At 39.2% G+C, this 17794-nt stretch overlaps 1 protein-coding gene across 2 annotated transcripts in view; it reads left to right on the top strand.

The window, feature by feature from the left end:
• The window catches only part of il1rapl1b (interleukin 1 receptor accessory protein-like 1b), a 331363-nt gene that overhangs the window by 106415 nt on the left and 207154 nt on the right, over window positions 1–17794 (top strand). For both annotated transcript variants that reach the window (XM_053616484.1, XM_053616485.1), the window contains exons 4-5: window positions 10999–11185; window positions 11781–11934. In XM_053616484.1, the coding sequence (XP_053472459.1) occupies window positions 10999–11185; window positions 11781–11934 (341 nt within the window). The remainder of the gene's footprint in view (window positions 1–10998; window positions 11186–11780; window positions 11935–17794) is intronic.

Raw genomic sequence — 17794 nt, forward strand, 5'->3', positions numbered from 1 at the left:
GAACCCTTCGTCACTGCTTGAAGCCTTCACATTTTAAACAGTTTACCATCAGTGTGGTATTGGAGTTCAACACCAGGGTTCTCGTCCTTGTAAGCATCCCACAGCATAGTGGAGAACATGAGACTAAAGAGGGTTGGGGCAAGAACACAGCCTTGTTTAACATCGTTGTTGACGTGAAAAGACTCAGATGTGACGCCAGTGTCGATGATGCGGGCAAGCGTGCTATCGTGAAATTCTCAGACGATTTGAATAAATTTGTTTGGTCAGTCATTCTTTTGCATTATTTTCCACAGACCTTCTCTGTTCACCATGTCGAAGGCCTTCGTGAGATCAATAAATGCAGTGTGTAGGATTTGTTCCTGACATTTTTCTTGTTATTGACGAACAGCGAAGATCATGTCCATGGTGCTCCGCTCTTTGTGGAAACCACATTGTGTTTCTGGCAGAAGGCCTGATTCCAGATGGTTAGTAAGACAGTTGAGAAGAATCCTTGCTAGAATTTTGCCGGCGATATTCAGGAGTGAAATCCCTCGGTGATTGTCACAAATATGACGATTGCCTTTCTTCTTGTATAAATGAACGATCATTGCGTCTTTAAAATCTTGAGAAATCCTGCCATGTGTCCAGATTTCTTGGAAAAGGAGAGTCAATTGTCGGAGAAGTTGAGCGCTGCCATTTTTCTATATCTCTGCAGGAATCGCATTGGAGCCTGGCGCATTTCCATTTTACAGTTGTTTAACGGCTTTCTGAGTTTCTTCCAGGGAAGTGAGGAGATCCAGGGCATCGTTGACTAAACACACACACTCCCTTTATTGACATGGCCATTAGAGAAAAACCAATGCACTGATTTGACAAAGTAATTTAAGTTTTTGCTTTATAAACAGTAATAAAAAGAAGAAGAGGAAACATGGACTAACAGAGAAAAAACCAGAAAGGTTTATAAAAATAATCATTTAGGTCAAAGGTCAAACAGTCTCTCTCTCTCTAGCCCACCCACCCCCATCCGAGTATCAGACAATTAACATATTTAAAGGTCAAATGCCTTGCTTTTATTTTCTGTATGTTGATTTAATTGAATGTCTGGTTGTACTCGCTAGAATGGCACTCAATAACCTTTTTTTTTTTAAATATAGCTTTATTTTCCAGTTATGATACAGATTGTTTTTTTTACGACATCACAATAGTCATTTTTAAACACAGTAAAAAACAACAACAACAAAAACAAAACCATGCAACTCACAGTGCAGGTAGTGTGTAGATTTACATACTTGCTTCACTCATCACTAGTGTAGTACCATAAGATTGACATTACAATTACTTTACAGTGAGGGAGGGTAAACAATCCAGAAAGTCTTTGGTGTTTTCCTAACATTAAAAAGGATTTTCTTGGGAGTGCAGTATGATTTGATTTTGTTGATCCAGTGTCTTCTTAATGGGGGATGTGAAGATTTCCAGTTAATTAATATGCATTTGTTACCTGCGGTTCCAGCCAGAAGGGTGAAATATTTTTTTATGATGAGAAGAATCTAATAGGTTGGTGTCACATAATGGAGCTGAGGAGCAGGTTGAGGCAGACTTGTCAAGGTCGTGAGAGGGGAACAAGTATTGGGCAGCTGCGCCGTCAGTCTTAGGTGTGAGCTGGTCATGGGATGCCTTGTCATTGGCCTCAGACAGGAGCATGCCATGGGAGGCTGTCTTGTCTGCCTCAGATGTGAGCAGAGCTTGATAAGTTGTTTCGTCAACGTCTAGCACAGACATGTCATGGGAGGCCATCTTTTTGGCCTTGGGCAAGAGCAGAACTTGGTAGGCCGTGCCTTCAACCTCTAACTGTAGCAGAACTGTTGGCCTCTGGAGGGAGCTTGGCTGGAAAGGCCACCTTTCGGCCTCTGGAGGGAACTCGCCTGGATAGGCCGCCCTGTCTGTCTCTGGCTGGGGCTCTGCGGGGATGGAGGCTGCCTTGTCGGCCTCTGCAGGGAGCTCGGCTGGATGGGCCGCTCTGTCACCCTCTGGAGGGAGCTTGGCTGGAGAGGTCGCCCTGTCGGCCTCCGACTCCCTCTCATAGTACGTGGTGAGCAGCTGAGTGGGTTCGGCCATCAGGCTAGCCCCTCCCCCAGTTTTTAAAATTAAATTTAAAGTCTACTTATCTTAGATCATTCTTATGAAGCATACAAACTCGGCCACACTTCCCAGGCCAAGGTTGCCTGTGGTGATCAGGAGATCCGCCCATTGGTGAGCTGAGCCGACAAACCGATAACATGAATCTCAGCCATTTTCTCTCTTTAGGCTTGGGGTATGGAATGGAAAAAAAGCCATTCAGCTTTTTGGCTTTCAAAGCCAGTGAAAGGGGCAGGAACATCAATGTCGACTCACTGGGGAAATTGCACAGAATCAAATACCAGTATGGTAAACTTGGCCTGACATCCCTTACGATTTTCTGCTGCATCCATGATGAAGCCAACATATTCTGTCAGATAATGATGGGTGAAAGGGATACAAATGCAGTAAAAGGTTTATTATGAGAGAGGCAGGCAGACAAATCCAAAATGTGATCAAAAACATAGTCAAAAAACAACCACAGGGTCAGGAGATCAACAAATGAGGAAAAACTAGGAAAACTAGAATCACTAAACACGAGAGCAAAAACAGGATCAAAAACCATGAAACAAGAACAAAGAACAGAAGGCTCGATGGGGCTTAGGTGACAAACACTGAAACACAATACTTCTGAACTTAACAATGAGACACAGGGGTTTAAATATACAAACTAATCAGAAGGGGCAACACGAAACAGCTGATGACAATGATGACATAACAGGGAAACAACCAATCACAAGACAAGGGTGGAGACAGAACATAAACCCAAACAAAACTCAACTGTGAACATCAACAAGGGTGGGGATCCATATCTGCTCCTCGCAGACTCTCCACCGGTGTCCTACAAGTCTCAGTACTTGGTCATTTTCTGTTCTCCCTCTACACTCAATCTCTTGGTGAGGTCACATGGTTTTCATACCACTGCCATGCAGATGAAATTCAACTCATCTTCTCCTTCCTTCACTCAGATCCTCTTGTTTCTGCTCAGATCTCAGCATGTCTGGCAGACATCTAAATGGATGGCAGCTCATCAGCTGAAATTTAATCCCAGCAAAACTGAACTGCTGTTCATTCCAGGTGATTCATCACAGTGTAAGGATCCCTGAACACCTGTCTGATCCCACCACTACTGCATGCAAACTTGGGGTAACCATTGACAATCGACTGTCCGTTTCCTCTCACATCGCTAATCTTACACACTCATGTCGATTTCTCCTTTACAACATCAGAAGGATTCATTCATTTCTATCCATACAGGCCACTCAGGTGCTGGTTTAGTCTCTCGTTATTTCAAGACTGGACTACTACAACTCACTCGTGGCAGGTCTGCCTCTGAGAGCCATTCAGCCTCTCCAACTGATCCAGAATGCAGCTGCTTGACTTGTTTTCAACCTTCCTAAGTTCTCCCAGACACTCCCTCCACTGCCTTCCTATAGCTGCCTACAAAGCCAAAAATGGACCAGCACCCACTTACCTCAAATCACTTTTCACACCCCGAAATGCACCATGCTCCTGCCGATCCTCTAGCACCGCTAGAGTGGTGCCACCATCCTTCAGGGTACAAGAAAGGCATGCATCAATACTCTTCTCTTTTCTGGCACCTAGGTGGTGGAATGAACTTCCCCTAGATGTCCAAACAGCTGCATCACTGGCAGTCTTCAAAAACACATTGTTTTCGTGTGTGTCCCTTTAAATGCAAATGAGCTACTGCTCCGCGCCCCCTTTCTGGAAGAGAACAACTTTGGTTCTCCCAAAGAGGTGAATGTCTAAGTGGAGTTACACAAAGTCAAAGTATTTGATGCGATTCTGCCCAAACAGAAAATGAATGTAGTATAACTGGATTCTTAGTGAATTTAGACAAGCTTCCATTCGTCTGCAAAGTGATTCAGAAACTCCCAATTCGGAAGGTCGTACATATCAAAAAGATAACAGATGAATAACACCATTAATCAAGCAATATTATGTAATGATGCCTGTTGTGATCTTTGTCAAAAATAAAGAGGAGAGCCCTAAACCAAAACATGTCATGGATGCAGAGGATAATTGAAAATAAGTAATTAAATAGATAATAGAATCTCAATACTTATTCAGGGGTAGAAACATCTCTATCCTTGTCATAGGCTTTGAGAAAGTTCTTAACTTCGGTCGGTGTGGAGAAGACCTTTGCTTTTCCCATGTGCTGGATCCGAAGTTGGGAGGGGTATACGAAGGAATAGTAAATGTCTTGATCTCTCAAAATCTTACATGCGTTCTGCACCTCTGTGCTAAAGTCCAGGAAGAAGTGAATGCACCGGTCAGAAGTACACCGCCTTATGTTCTCTCGCAAATTGAAAGATTTTCTACTTCTCTTTGAAGTTCAGGAATTTCGCCACGATTATTTTAGGAGTCGGTCTGTCCGATAATATGTTGCCTTTTCTGTGTGCTCTCTTGATTATCGAGGAGGACGGAAAGTTTTCCAGGCCAAGGATCTCAGGGAATAAAAAAAAGCAGCCATGTTACCTCAGAAACACTCCAAAGTGTTTGATCTCCTGCTTCTGTTCTCCAGATATTGCACTTTATCCTTAAGGTAGGAAAAGTCCTTCTCCAAGCAAATAGTTATAGAACGAGTGTCCCACAAATCGTCCCCTGCAGCGCTAACCCGAGTTTCAACCTCACCCATTTGTTCAGACAGTGTTGGCATAGAGGTTTCAATGCAGGTCAGTTTAAACTTTTCAATGCATTGGTCAATTTTTTTGTTGATATCTTCGCTGGTTTAATCTCCTTCCAGAGAGTTTTCAACGAAATTTTGCCTTCTGGGTCAGCCATGTTTGTTAGCTTCGGGGGTATTCCTGCTCACTTGTATTTTATGACCTTTCTGACGCAGGTTATTTACTGCCATAAGCAGTAAAGTCTTTTAAATAGGATATAAATCCAAACAATTTTTTCGAAAATGGATATTACTGAAGGATTATCGATGAATAATCCAGCCAGAGGAGCTCACTAGTGCATGTCTAACCTTGCCACCTGCATCATGTGACCCTGCCAATGCACTCAATCAATTTAGCCAGCCAAAATTTGATCCTGGATTTGTGGGGTGTTCATGAGCCTTTTTTTTTTTAATCCTTATATGATTTCCTGGAATGGAAGCTCATTGATTATTTCCTAGATTCAGAGATTGTGCTGTGGGCATTCAACCTACAGTACATCTACACTAATTTCTGCTTCGCATCTGACTAAGGGACTTCTTTATTTAACTGCTCGTTGAAAGGTTCCAAGTATAGAATCCTTAGGGAATGCTAGAGAAGTTAACCAACCACAATTTACTACCAGTTAAGCAGTTAACCATCCATACCAACTATTGAGTAACTTTTTTTTTAAAATTTTTTATAAAAGAATAATTTTCATATAACATAATTTGATGTTCATTATTTTTTCTTCAAGCTTCTTAATCCCTGACACAAAAGGTCAAGCATGATATTTAAGCAGCAGTCTTTTATTTTGTGTTACAAAAGTGTTTAAACATTAAGAATTAAACAGGTTACCTTTACATTGACAAAGTTCTGGAAGTGTCAGAATTTTTAACATTAAACTCTCCGAGCGTGACTGCTGCTATGACGCTTGTATAAAAAGAGGACAGCATAAAATTACATGAAACTTCTTAAATGCTTAGATTTGCTGAGGAGAAATGAAAACTAGTTTCTTGTGTGAAATTGAGTTGTTCACATTTACTGTATTTAATGTCATTTCTCACGTGTTGTCTAATATCCTAATTGAAAATGACAACAAAAACAATGAATAAATTATGTGCAAGTGCACATGGAAAAACATCATTTCACAGGAAAGTATGTGTTCTTTTCTGTACGTGTAGAAAAATTTGCACTTGAATGCAAGAATGCGCATATGCACGCATCCTCCGTGCAACATCAGCAGAGAACCACGTCCGAGTACAGTTAACACAGCAAAGGAAATGTTCTGCTCCTAGCTAGAATATACACACAGATACACAGTAATACCATTATTACATTATCATATTAATATTTTATTCCTGCTCCTCACCACAATCCCATGAGGGTAAACCATTCTTTCATCTACAAATGAGACATAAGAGACAAAGACAGAACTGGGGCAATAGGTCCCAGACAAACAGAGAGAAGTGAAAGACACTGTAGGACAAAAACCTGCTCTGGAGCATCAATCACTTATCCCTCCTTGGACATGATCAGTCGTTCCCCATGGGCAGGTTTAACAGTGGCACACAGAATATTTAGCAGCAGCAGCAGGAGGCTTGGGGTATTACATTTTCACAGGTGTCCATCTGCCTTACTGTGTCTCTTATCTTCATATTATGTTGGATTTGCACATGAGCTTCATAATAATTTTTCACTTACACGCGTGTGTTTGGGCTGTTTATTGCATTGCTGTGTGGCTGACTCATGGCCCATAACCAACCTTTTCTCATAGAGTTTTGATGCTGAATTTGCTCATTATCCCTGGAGTCAATGCTATCAAGAGCACAGTGTCTGCTGCATGGTCAGTAATAAGCTATTGAGCTATGGATAGCTGATGCAATCCTGTTAGCAGTATTAGAATGGATCAGATGAATCGACCTGTATTCATTTGTTTCCTTGTACCATTGGGTCATTCAGTCAGTACCACTGTCTGTTAATCTTGATGGGGTGTGTGCAGTTTTCCTGCAAAGATCAGCCAACTCAGGCAAGATAGAGTCCACATCCATAATCACAAAGTATGTAGCGGACATAAAGATTAGCTATATCCCATAATCATGGAAGGTTTAACTTTACCTGGCTGGCAGTTCACCTGTTTCTAATGATTTTACCCTTGTGATATCATGATGGGAGTCCAGACAGACCGATACAAAATGCGGAACTTCTTTATTAGGAGACGGACACAGGGAAACAGACTTGGGGAAACAGGTTCAGGAATAAACACACTAGGTACCAGGGCTAGCAGAAACTTAGCACAACTGAAAGAAACTAAGAAAAACATACAGTGGATAAACTGAGCAATAACAACTGTGAGAACACAGAACCACGAACATAACCTCGATGTAATGTTCCAGCAACCGAGGACAAAAACCAGGGAACTTAAATAGGAGCACTAATTAATTCATGAAAATGACACACACATGGAAATGGTTAAAACACAAAATGGAGGAAGACAACAGAAGAAGAAGCTCTGCAAGGACAATCAGGGTGCCCTCTAGTGGCCAAAGATGGACTTGTCCCTGAGGGCCATGACATGTGAAGTTATGTCATGAGTGAACATCAGTCCTGGCAAGTAATTTTCTGTAGGCTTGCACCATATTTCCATAATATGTGAAAACAAAGGCCTCAATCAATCTTCAGTGCTGTTGACTATCAAAGCTGCCTCTAAGCATTAGGTTCTCTTACTCCCCTTTTACATTCACTCTTCCATCACCCAATTTTGTTCCAGTGTTATTTTCCCTTTGGTTTCCTCAAAAGTTAATGCAACATTGACCAGGTTCATCTCTCTCCCATCACTGCTATTCATTCTTGAATGGCTGAGCAAACACAATACATTTCTGCAGGCATTTGTAAAGCTGTCGACAGCCTGCATTGCCAAGCAGAGGGAATGATATTATTTTCATATTGATGTTATGAAAATGTCAGAGGCGGACTCCGCTTGTCTCCTCTAGAAAACAAGCAGTACATATCATCTATGTTGAAGCTGTACTGTGAGTGCAGAATTACCTGCGCTGCACTATCAGAACTGTGACAAATGAGAGGCAAGAATTGTTCTTATTTATAAATGTTGAATTCCTAAGATATTATCATGTTTACCTACATACAGTATGCTTTCTGTTGAACATTTACAGGTCTTCTTTTTTTCTTATCCAAATAGGAGGAAATGCAAATGGGGTACTTAATGCAATCATAAACCAAAATACAACATTACTACAGACCATCATTCAAGCATGGCTCAAGCATGTGTGGCATAGGAGGGCCCAGTGATTAGTAGGACAGTGCTGCTGAAAAGTAATTGTCTGTTAAGGACAGCATCCAGATTGTTTGTGCAAGGAATTCAGCATTGTTCTTTGGGGCCAACCCCTCCACTCCCCCTCAGGTCACCAATTACTGAAACCACCTACATATCTTAGAGGCTAGGAGTAGCCTGTGCCAGTAAGTAGGAGGAAGACATACTGCTCAACCAAGGGACCAGTAACCACAGGTCTAAGAAAAGATATATGTATATGTATGTATTTGTGACACGTGGATGTTGGGTGGTGATAGTGGTGCTTTCAGACAGAGGATGCTGATACTGTAGCACACATCAGAACAGGGTCAAGCCAGTAGAATAGTTATACGTAAATTCTGCCCGATTTATATTCGGCCCAATTGTATTGTACTTTGGTGGATTCTGTCAGAAGGTATGTAGCAATCTCTCAAGCTCCTGCTGATTCTGTGCATTTGACTGTAGATGATGGCCAGATTTAGGGCTGCATATAGTGTTTGGTGCTCGGCCCGTGGTCTGACATTTGTGTAAATTTTCATCAGCTTTAAACTAAGATCAAGACCAAAATAGTCACTTAAGTGAAAGAAAAAAAAAAGTTTATGGCCTCTTCTCTTTGAAAGGTTTGAGAGAAATCCTCAGGCTTGTGGGCTAACTGAAAAGTTCTATGCTTTTTGTCAGATATACTGTACCTGTGGAGTTTATGGTAAAATTGGGACAATTGGGTTTTCAGTGGCATTTATGTGCATAATAGTTTGCTGAGCTTGGCATAGCAATGTAGATAGTTATAGATAGTTTGCAGGTTTTACCATGAAATATTAGGCTTATGGAAGCTTCAAATAAGGTTGGGGTCAGGCAAAGTAATTCTCCCAAAGCCAAATTTTTCCAGAGCTTGCACTTATAAGTGCACCTATTGGTGAAAAGAGAAGAAAGGTAATGTTTTGAACAGTTCCTCACAAATTAAAGTGTGAACAGTCCTGGTGTTTAGGATTGCTGAAATGAAAAAAAGTTACACATTTGATATTCTATGATATGGTGGTATCTCGATAAAATACGTACCCGGGAATCAGCTGGGAAATGCTATGTTAAAGCAGCAGAAAGTGTGAGTGTGTGTGTGTGTGTGTGTGTGTGTGTGTGTGTGTTCATCTACGTGATGTATGTACCTGTAGATGTAATGATATTAGTGCAGGTTAAAATGCTTGTATATGCTAGCATATTATCTCATGAAAAACAATGTGCTTAGAAGTGTTGAAATACCTGTAGCCTCTCCTGATCTGAGACAACCAGGAAGTTCAATTTTCAGAGGAGGGATAGTGGCCTTGATTAAAGGTTTATTACACCTCACTTGAAAAAAGACAACTAGCCTACTTCATTATGCAGTCTGCTGAATGTATTGTTTGATGCGTCTCACATTGAGAGCCTTATTTTGGATGATATGATACAATACGCTGTAAAGTTACATACCTACTTGTTATAGATAGTGAATGGAACTTGCTTTGATTGCAGAATGTGGACTACTCAGCCTTGACCTGGGTGTTGATTCCCATGATTCTTGTTTTTAAGAACATGGAAGCATGTAACTGTTATGCAGATGGTTAGTCATGTGTTGGCTATTGGTCAGTTATGCTGCAGTAATAGCATAGTGCATGTTGGCCATGATGTCTTAACTTGAATGGCTGGCACTTTTTCTGAGAAGACAGATAAGGGTATGTTCTGTTAGCTGGGTGTGGGATGAGGAAGGGAATCCAAGAGGAAGGTAGGAATGTCATCATTTCAATCTTTAGTTATTCTCAAGTCCCAGTGGAACAAATACCATAGAGCATTTTTATTCCAACTACTGAAAGCAAACAGTTCTTGCTTCAAGGCCATAATCTGAAGCTGGGTGCTAGCCTTGTCTAATGTGCAGTTGCTCACCTCCCTCATGTAGGATGATAAAAGATCAAATAAATAATGTGGACTTGTCTGGCGCAGTCAAGTTAGCTTAGAATGAGTGAGAGAATGGGGCCACTGGTGTAATACTAGTGTCCTGAACATGGGTAGGCACAATTTGGGCTTCTAGAAGGTTGGAAATCATCAGAGGTGGTGTAACTGAGACACTACAACACACCTGAGATTTTGAGCTTTCAATGGTGACCCCTGAATAGCTTCAGTCACTGCATTAAACAGGTTAACCACATTGGCCATTTCACAAGTGTTTCCATTCACATCAACCGCACTGTGTTTGGAAAAGACTTACAAGGTCAGAATGCTGATGGCTGAATGAAGTAACGTAGGACAATGAGATAAAAACATGCAAGCTGGGAGAAGTAGCAGCAGCAGAGGTCAGAAGGCAAGGGACGATGAACACTGGATACTCAGAGGACAAAAGACTGAAGGCATAACACCAGTACATTTTTATTTTCATATGCTTCATTAAAACACTGGTGTTAACCTTCCATGCTCAATCAAAACCTGTATATGAACTATGGAATTTCATACAGTATTTACAGTACATGTCTGAGTGTACCGTTCCTGTTATCCAGCATAATCCCCATGAGCTATACCTTATCACATCTGCCCAGTACAGTTTGTCCTTTCATAGCTTCTGTCTACTTGTCCTGTTTTTTTGCTTATACTAGTGTTTAGGGAGGTGTCTTTGAATAAATTCAATTGTAGCTGTTACTGCACTCTGCTGTACGGTAAAGCTGCTGAAGACAGCATTCTAACTCACCTGAAAAATGGGCCTCCTGCCCACCTCCCGGGCTGGAAAAAAACACGAGTTACAATAATCCTACACATTTTTATTGTTGTTTAAGATGGAAGGGTAGTTTCCATTAACAATCACAAAAGAAAGCAAACAAAACAATGAAAACTTTATATGCTTTGTTCAAATTTGAATTATAGGTTACAGTATGTCCCATTTTTACTTGAAATTTCTTTCTTTTTTTTTCCCAGAAATTCCACATACTGCATGAAAGTGTCCATGTCGCTAACTGTGTCAGAAAATGACACAGACCTGTGCTATAACTCTAAAATGAAGTATTTGGAGAAGGCTGAATTGAGTAAGGGGAAGGACATCCTCTGTCCTGACATAGATGACTACATCCAGCCTGGCAAAGACCCAGAGCTTGTGTGGTATAAGGTAAGACTTTTGTGACACTGTGCATTTATAAAGCAACTGAAAGTTGTAAAATACGTTTGAAAGGTTAATGTCTGATTTGACCTCAACAGTATAATCGGTGTCTATTTAACCGATCATGTGAATCCATGTATAGCAGTGCAACAGATTACACGTCTCTCTCCGAATGGAATGACTTTCCCATCTTTCACTACTCTGCTGTTCCTTCTACTCATATTAGATATGTTACACATCACATTTTGAGGTGATAAAGTGTAAGAAGGTGATACGAGTTTATCTAGCATCTGCCAACAGCTCTGGTGATCCCTAGAACACGTTTGAATATTGTTACTCTGAGTATAGTGAAGGCGAGAGAAAGAAAAAGAGTGAGAGAGATTCCCAGGCCAGCACTAAAAACTGAAAACAGATCTGTTGTCAAAACTGTCACTTCTGAAGTTTTACAGCACTCATTGTACTGCAGTCACTCAGGGACCTCCCACTTCAAGTCAATTTATGAACATGTCAGCTCAGTGAAATTTGTATGTAGGGCTATCATGAATGGCATTTTCTATAACACTACTGTGTTTCTCTCCGTCTGTCTCCTTTCTCTCAAAAAAAGGAGTGTAAACCCAAACAGTGGCGACAAAGCATTGTAAAGAGGAAAGATATGCTCTCGATTAAGGACGTGAGAGAAGACGACATTGGAAATTACACCTGTGAACTAACATTTGGAAACTTTCTGGTTCGAAGAACCACCGAATTATCAGTCACAGGTAAGACATGCTGTAATATATGTTTTTTATCCATTTGTGCGGGATTATTAAAAGTAAAAAAAAAAAACAGTGTTTTTCTGAGTTGTTGACTATGACCACATTAGTATATTATTAAAATTGCCTTTTTTATTTATTTTCATATGAGATATTGTTAATGCTCTGATGGTTTTGCATCTTATCTCTTGTTCAAAAAAAAAAAAAAAATCTTATAAATGTATGAGTTCAGTAACAGTAACTAAGGCATTTACTAGTTTAGTGATTCTCAAAATATTAAAGCATAGCCAGTATTTCCCTTATTTTCCTTTTCTTACAGTGGTGTAAAACACTATCCACTATAATCAAAGCTATTATAATTATTATTTAGTTATTATAGTTATTAATGCTGTATGACTGGTCACTTGAATCCAATGGGTTTAAGCCAGATCTCAGTACCTCAGAACCTCAGAACATGTCACGCTATTGGTGGAATGTTCAGAAATGAAAAAAAAAAAAGCTCTATGGCTTCAATAAATAGCCAAGATATTATTATACACATTTAATTAAGTAGCTTAATATTTTATTTGTTGGACTATTTTCAATTTTAAATCAGTGGGTCTGTGGAATTTATTTTACAATTAAAGGAGTCGCTTGCAAAAAGTTGCTTGCTGAAAATCTCTGGACTAGATGATATAAATCTTAATGATGAGAGGACAATTCAACAGTATCGTCTTTATAACACTCTGAAATCAATTCAGACATTAGGAACATCGATATGAATTACACAGAACAATCAGTAAAAGTTTAATTTAGTATAAATAGTTAAAACCCTTTAAGCTAGTCCTTATGTCTGTCAGTTGGAGCGGCTAAAACACTTTTATTTACTGTTCTATTGTATGCAAAGGTGCTGACGTTTCCCCACTTTTAAGACACTGTGTTGCAGTCTGAACTGCTAGAACCAAAACGTCTAAACATCTAGAGTAAGAAACAACATCTAACTCGATTACAAAGTCAACAAAGATGGCAGAAACTGATCCATAAGATATTAAACAGCCGCTGATACACGGCTGGATCAACCGTTCCTTTTTTTTCTGTTTGTTGACCAAAGAAACCGTCAACACTGACAAACTGTCATCCTGATTTTGTTAGTTAACAATCTCCAACGCTTAAAGAACAGAGAAGGAGTGATTGTTTATATACAGTAGTGACTTCATTCTGCCTGCAGGATTTTTCTAGAAAAGGAATGATTGGAGGTTATTTTAATGTGATATCTGACTTTCAGTGATGATGACATATAGTATTGCTATCCTATAATATAGTTACAAAAATAACCTTACAACCAATTTATCCCGTATTACAGGCAACCACGTATAGATTTTCTCCCCAAAACGTTTATTTATACCTGTTAGCTTTGAGTTCTCCACTACAGAGCCAAATCTTATAGTTACTAAATACTGAGTTTGATCTCATACAGAGTTAATGCTTGACTGAGATATTTATTGAGCTGTGTGTAAAGCTGTGAAAAGCTCCAGGTCTTATGTGTCAACTAGTTGATCTAATAAACACACTATAACTTGGTTTGTATTTAAAAAGAACGCATGCGAACATTTTTTATAGTTATAAAGCAAATTTCACTGCCAGAACACTGCCATGAATTAAGTCCAAGACCTCGTTTTTCCTTTCTCTGGAGTAAGACGTGAGCGCTGTAATCAGGATGATGACATTGTTAATGCTCCCATATTGCACCAGTTTCTGCTAGCTGTAATTGCTAAGCAGTGGAACAGTTCATTAGATACTTCAGCAGTTCTGCTCTCTCAACTTAGACCATAATGTCAGAATAAACAGAAGACATGTAATTAGTGATTTTCTGCCTCTAATGTGAGTGGCTGAAAGCTGAGGCAGACCGGCTTACGCTTTCATGTGTACAGGTACGTACGACAGGTGTTTCGAGGTAATTACTTAATCTTATTGTTACTGACGAGTGAAACTGAAAAGGTAAAACTGACTGTTTCCTTCAGCTCCTTCTGTCGTGTTAACTTTCTTGTTTTAACAGTAATAGAGCAATTTTTAAGGTTAGGCCAGCCTTTGACATTTATTTATTATTATTGTTTTTTAATGTCTTCATAAAAACTCAAATCTGGTATTTCAGCTGTGACTGACTGATTGTCTGCTGTCTGTGGAGTAATTAAACCTTTCCACTTTAAATATTTCACGGCTGTTATTGCATGAATTAGAAAACTTTCACTGCAGTCCGTGTCTCCTTTTGAAAAGAACATGGTGTAGAATCGACTGGATAAAATACAGATTTAAGGGGCCTTTGGACAATATTTTAGTTCGTGTTACTGCATTTACAGTTTACTTTCATATTTAAATGTAGTGGTGTACATACAGTGCCCTCCACTAATATTGGCACCCTTGATAAATCTCAAGATCAAATATGTTTAAATAAGGCTGTGGAAAATTATCTTTATTGTTTAACCTTTTGATATTTTGTTCAAGAAATTCACTAAAATACTCTGCTCTCATGGATTTCAAACAAGCAAATTGCAAATACAACACAGGTTTTATCCGAAAGGTTAAAAAAAAAAGTCTTTGTTAAATATTGGTGTGCAACAATTATTGGAACCCTTATGAATTCATATGAGAAAAATATATTTGAAGTATATTCCCATTAATATTATATATATATTTTTTTAAAAAAGTACACCTGGGTGACTAGGAACAGGAAATTGTTCAACCAGGACTTCCTGTTTCACAGGGGTATAAATATGAGTTTGTTGAGCTTCACAAAATGGGGCGTGGCTATAAGAAAACAGCACATGCATTGAAAATGCCCATTTCCACCATCAGGGCAATAATTAAGAAGTTCCAGTCAACTGGAAATGTTATGAATCAACCTGGAATTGGACGTGTGTCTATATCGTCTTGACGCACCGTGAAGAGGACGGTTCGAGTGGACAAAAAATCTCCAAGGATCACAGCTGGAGAACTGCAGTGTTACTTTGTTACACAAAGTTAGTTGTGTCTTGCTAAAAAACGACTCGAGATTTGACTTGGACTTGAAGACAGAAACTCATGAAAAACACACGAATTTTGGCATTACTGATTGCGTTCTCTCTTTACTACCCCACACGACAGCATCAAACACCACATTTTTGTATTCGTTCCTCATTCATTCATTCTGTATCAGTATGTGCTGCAGCAGCAAATATAACAACAATACATTTCTAAACACACCAAGCCAGCATTATTATACACACGCGTGATGCATCGGAAGGCACGTGTTCATCACCCATGGGAAAAGTTCTGTTATAAAAAAACAAAAAAATCCCGCACACTAACAGTACTTGCACACATCAAAATAGCTTTATTCACAATGTTTCATTCCCATGACCTTCATCAGGCATATACAAACAATCTGTTCAACACAGTCTCATTTAAAATCAACACATGACCAATCACTGCAATGATCCATCACTACCAATCACAATCAGTGACAAAATACATCACTGTAACCACATCGTCATATAAAAGGGTTACATCAAAAATTTACAAATTACCTAGACAAATGGACATAAACAAATTAACATGACTCTATAGCATCACATTAAACAATGCTTCATGGTTCATGCCCATAGGTGATAAAGTCTGAAGAGTAACAATCCAAAATAACTCGCGTCTCTTTAACAGCATTTCTATATCTCCCCCTCTCGGTGGCACATCACTTTTTCAATACCACAAAGTGTAAGGAGGAAACAAGAACGAAAACAGGATAATTAACATCCTTTCTTCTAATAGATCCTTTCTTCTTTCTTCTCTTATCTTCACTAATTCTGTGCTTTAGTTGGCGTGAAGTTTTCAGAGACCGCAAGGACATCGAATCAGATAGACAACATAAGTGGAAGAACAAGTAATGACCAAATTAATTTCATATTTTTTACCAGTTCTTGGATGACAAAAAAGGATGTTTTGAACGTCTTATTTGAAATGAGATTGTGTTGAATAGATTGTTTATATATGCCTGATGAAGGTCATGGGATAGAAACGTTGTGAATAAAGATTTTTTGATAAGTGTGCAAGTATTTAGTGTGCGGATTTTTTTGTTTTTGATTTTTGATTTTTTTCCATACGTACCTATCGATCACCTGCAGGTGTGCAAGGTAATTTGTTGATTAAAGGTTATGTTAAGTAAATGAACATCAAACAATAACAATATAGCCAAGTCTTACCTTGTGATAATCTTTGTGTCATTTAATTTGAAAAGCAATCAGTTAATCCAGAGGAAAGCTGCAGTGTTTCACCGTGCTCAAGGGCTTGCTTGCTGTCCATTTCCAAGAAGTACAAATGTTTCCATGTCATTTTCATGCCCCCCCCCCCCCCCCAGTATTAGTTACCATATGCATTTAATTTCCAAGTTAAATCCACCTACATCACCACAAGTTATTTGGAAGAGTTTCAAGAAAAACGCCTCTACTCTCATCCAAAAAGTCAAGAGTCTTCAGTTTGCCAGACACTCCTGGAACTTCAAATGAGATCGGGTTCTGTGGTCAGATGAAACCAAAATAGAGCTTTTTGGTAATAAACACCAGAGGTGGTTTTGGAGCACACACAGAGAGGTAGCCATATGGAAAAGCACCTCATGCCCACGGTTAAATATGGAGGTGGATCTTTAATGTTTTGAGGCTGTTTTTCTGCCAGAGGACCTGGACATTTTGTTAGGACACATGGCATCATGGACTCTCTCAAATATCAACAGATATTAAATGAAAACCTGACTGCCTCTGCCAGAAAGCTTCAAATGGGCCGTGGATCTTCCAGCAGGACAATGATCCAAAACATCATCAACATCAACACAAAAATGGTTTACTGACCACAACATCAAGGTCCTGCCATGACCATCCCAGTCCCCTGACCTGAACCCCATAGAAAACCTGTGGGGTGAACTGAAGAGGAGAGTCCTCCAGTGTGGACCTCGAAATGTGAAGGATCTGGAGAGATTCTGTATAGAGGAACGCTCTCAGATCCCTCGCCATGTATTCTCCATCCTCATCAGGCGTTATAGGAGAAGACTCAGAGCTGTTATCTTGGCAAAGGGAGGTAGCATAAAGTACAGACTGAAAGGGTGCCAATAATTGTTGCACACCTATATTTAACAAAGTTTTTTTTTGATAAATGTGTGATTTGTTTGTAATTGTTTGATATCCATGAGAATTTTTAAACAAAAGATCAAAAGGTTAAACAATAAAGACAAATTTGCATAGCCTTCTTAGCTCATATTTACCAAGGGTGCCAATATTAATGGAGGGCACTGTAGTCTAGATTATTGCAGGCTCTGGAATAGTTATTGCAGGCTTACATTGATTGTCAGCTCTGTTCAGGCTATTGAACAATTTTTGCACTTTAGTTGAATGAAAAATATTTATTTACTGAACCAGCTTGGTTAAAATCACTAAACTGTTTAAAATCCTTGTATCCATGTGTCTGGGTCAAATTTTCACATCTTCTAGTATACCTATTTCTTAAGACTTTACTGAACTGAACTTTTTGGATCTCAAACACAAGTAAATTGATAATAATTTAAAATCTTGTTACTACGAAGGAAAAACAGGCCTTAATTTGTCACAGACACATTACAGTACAGTGAAATTCTTTTCTTCACATATCATGGTCAGCCCCTGGAGCAGAGGGCCCAATAGTGGGAGCTTGGCAGTGCTGAATCACTGAGCTACCACTGCCACAGTGAAAAGACTTTGCCTACGTTTATAACCTAATCTATTTATGAAAAAAAAAAAAAAAAAAACATTATTGGTAAATTTTAAGCATTAGCAAGTTTACAATGGGAAATGAGTTAACTCACTTTGATTATCAGCATCATCATCAGAAA

The sequence above is a fragment of the Ictalurus furcatus genome, chromosome 27 (assembly GCF_023375685.1).
Source record: "Ictalurus furcatus strain D&B chromosome 27, Billie_1.0, whole genome shotgun sequence".
Classification (NCBI taxonomy): Eukaryota; Metazoa; Chordata; class Actinopteri; order Siluriformes; family Ictaluridae; genus Ictalurus; species Ictalurus furcatus.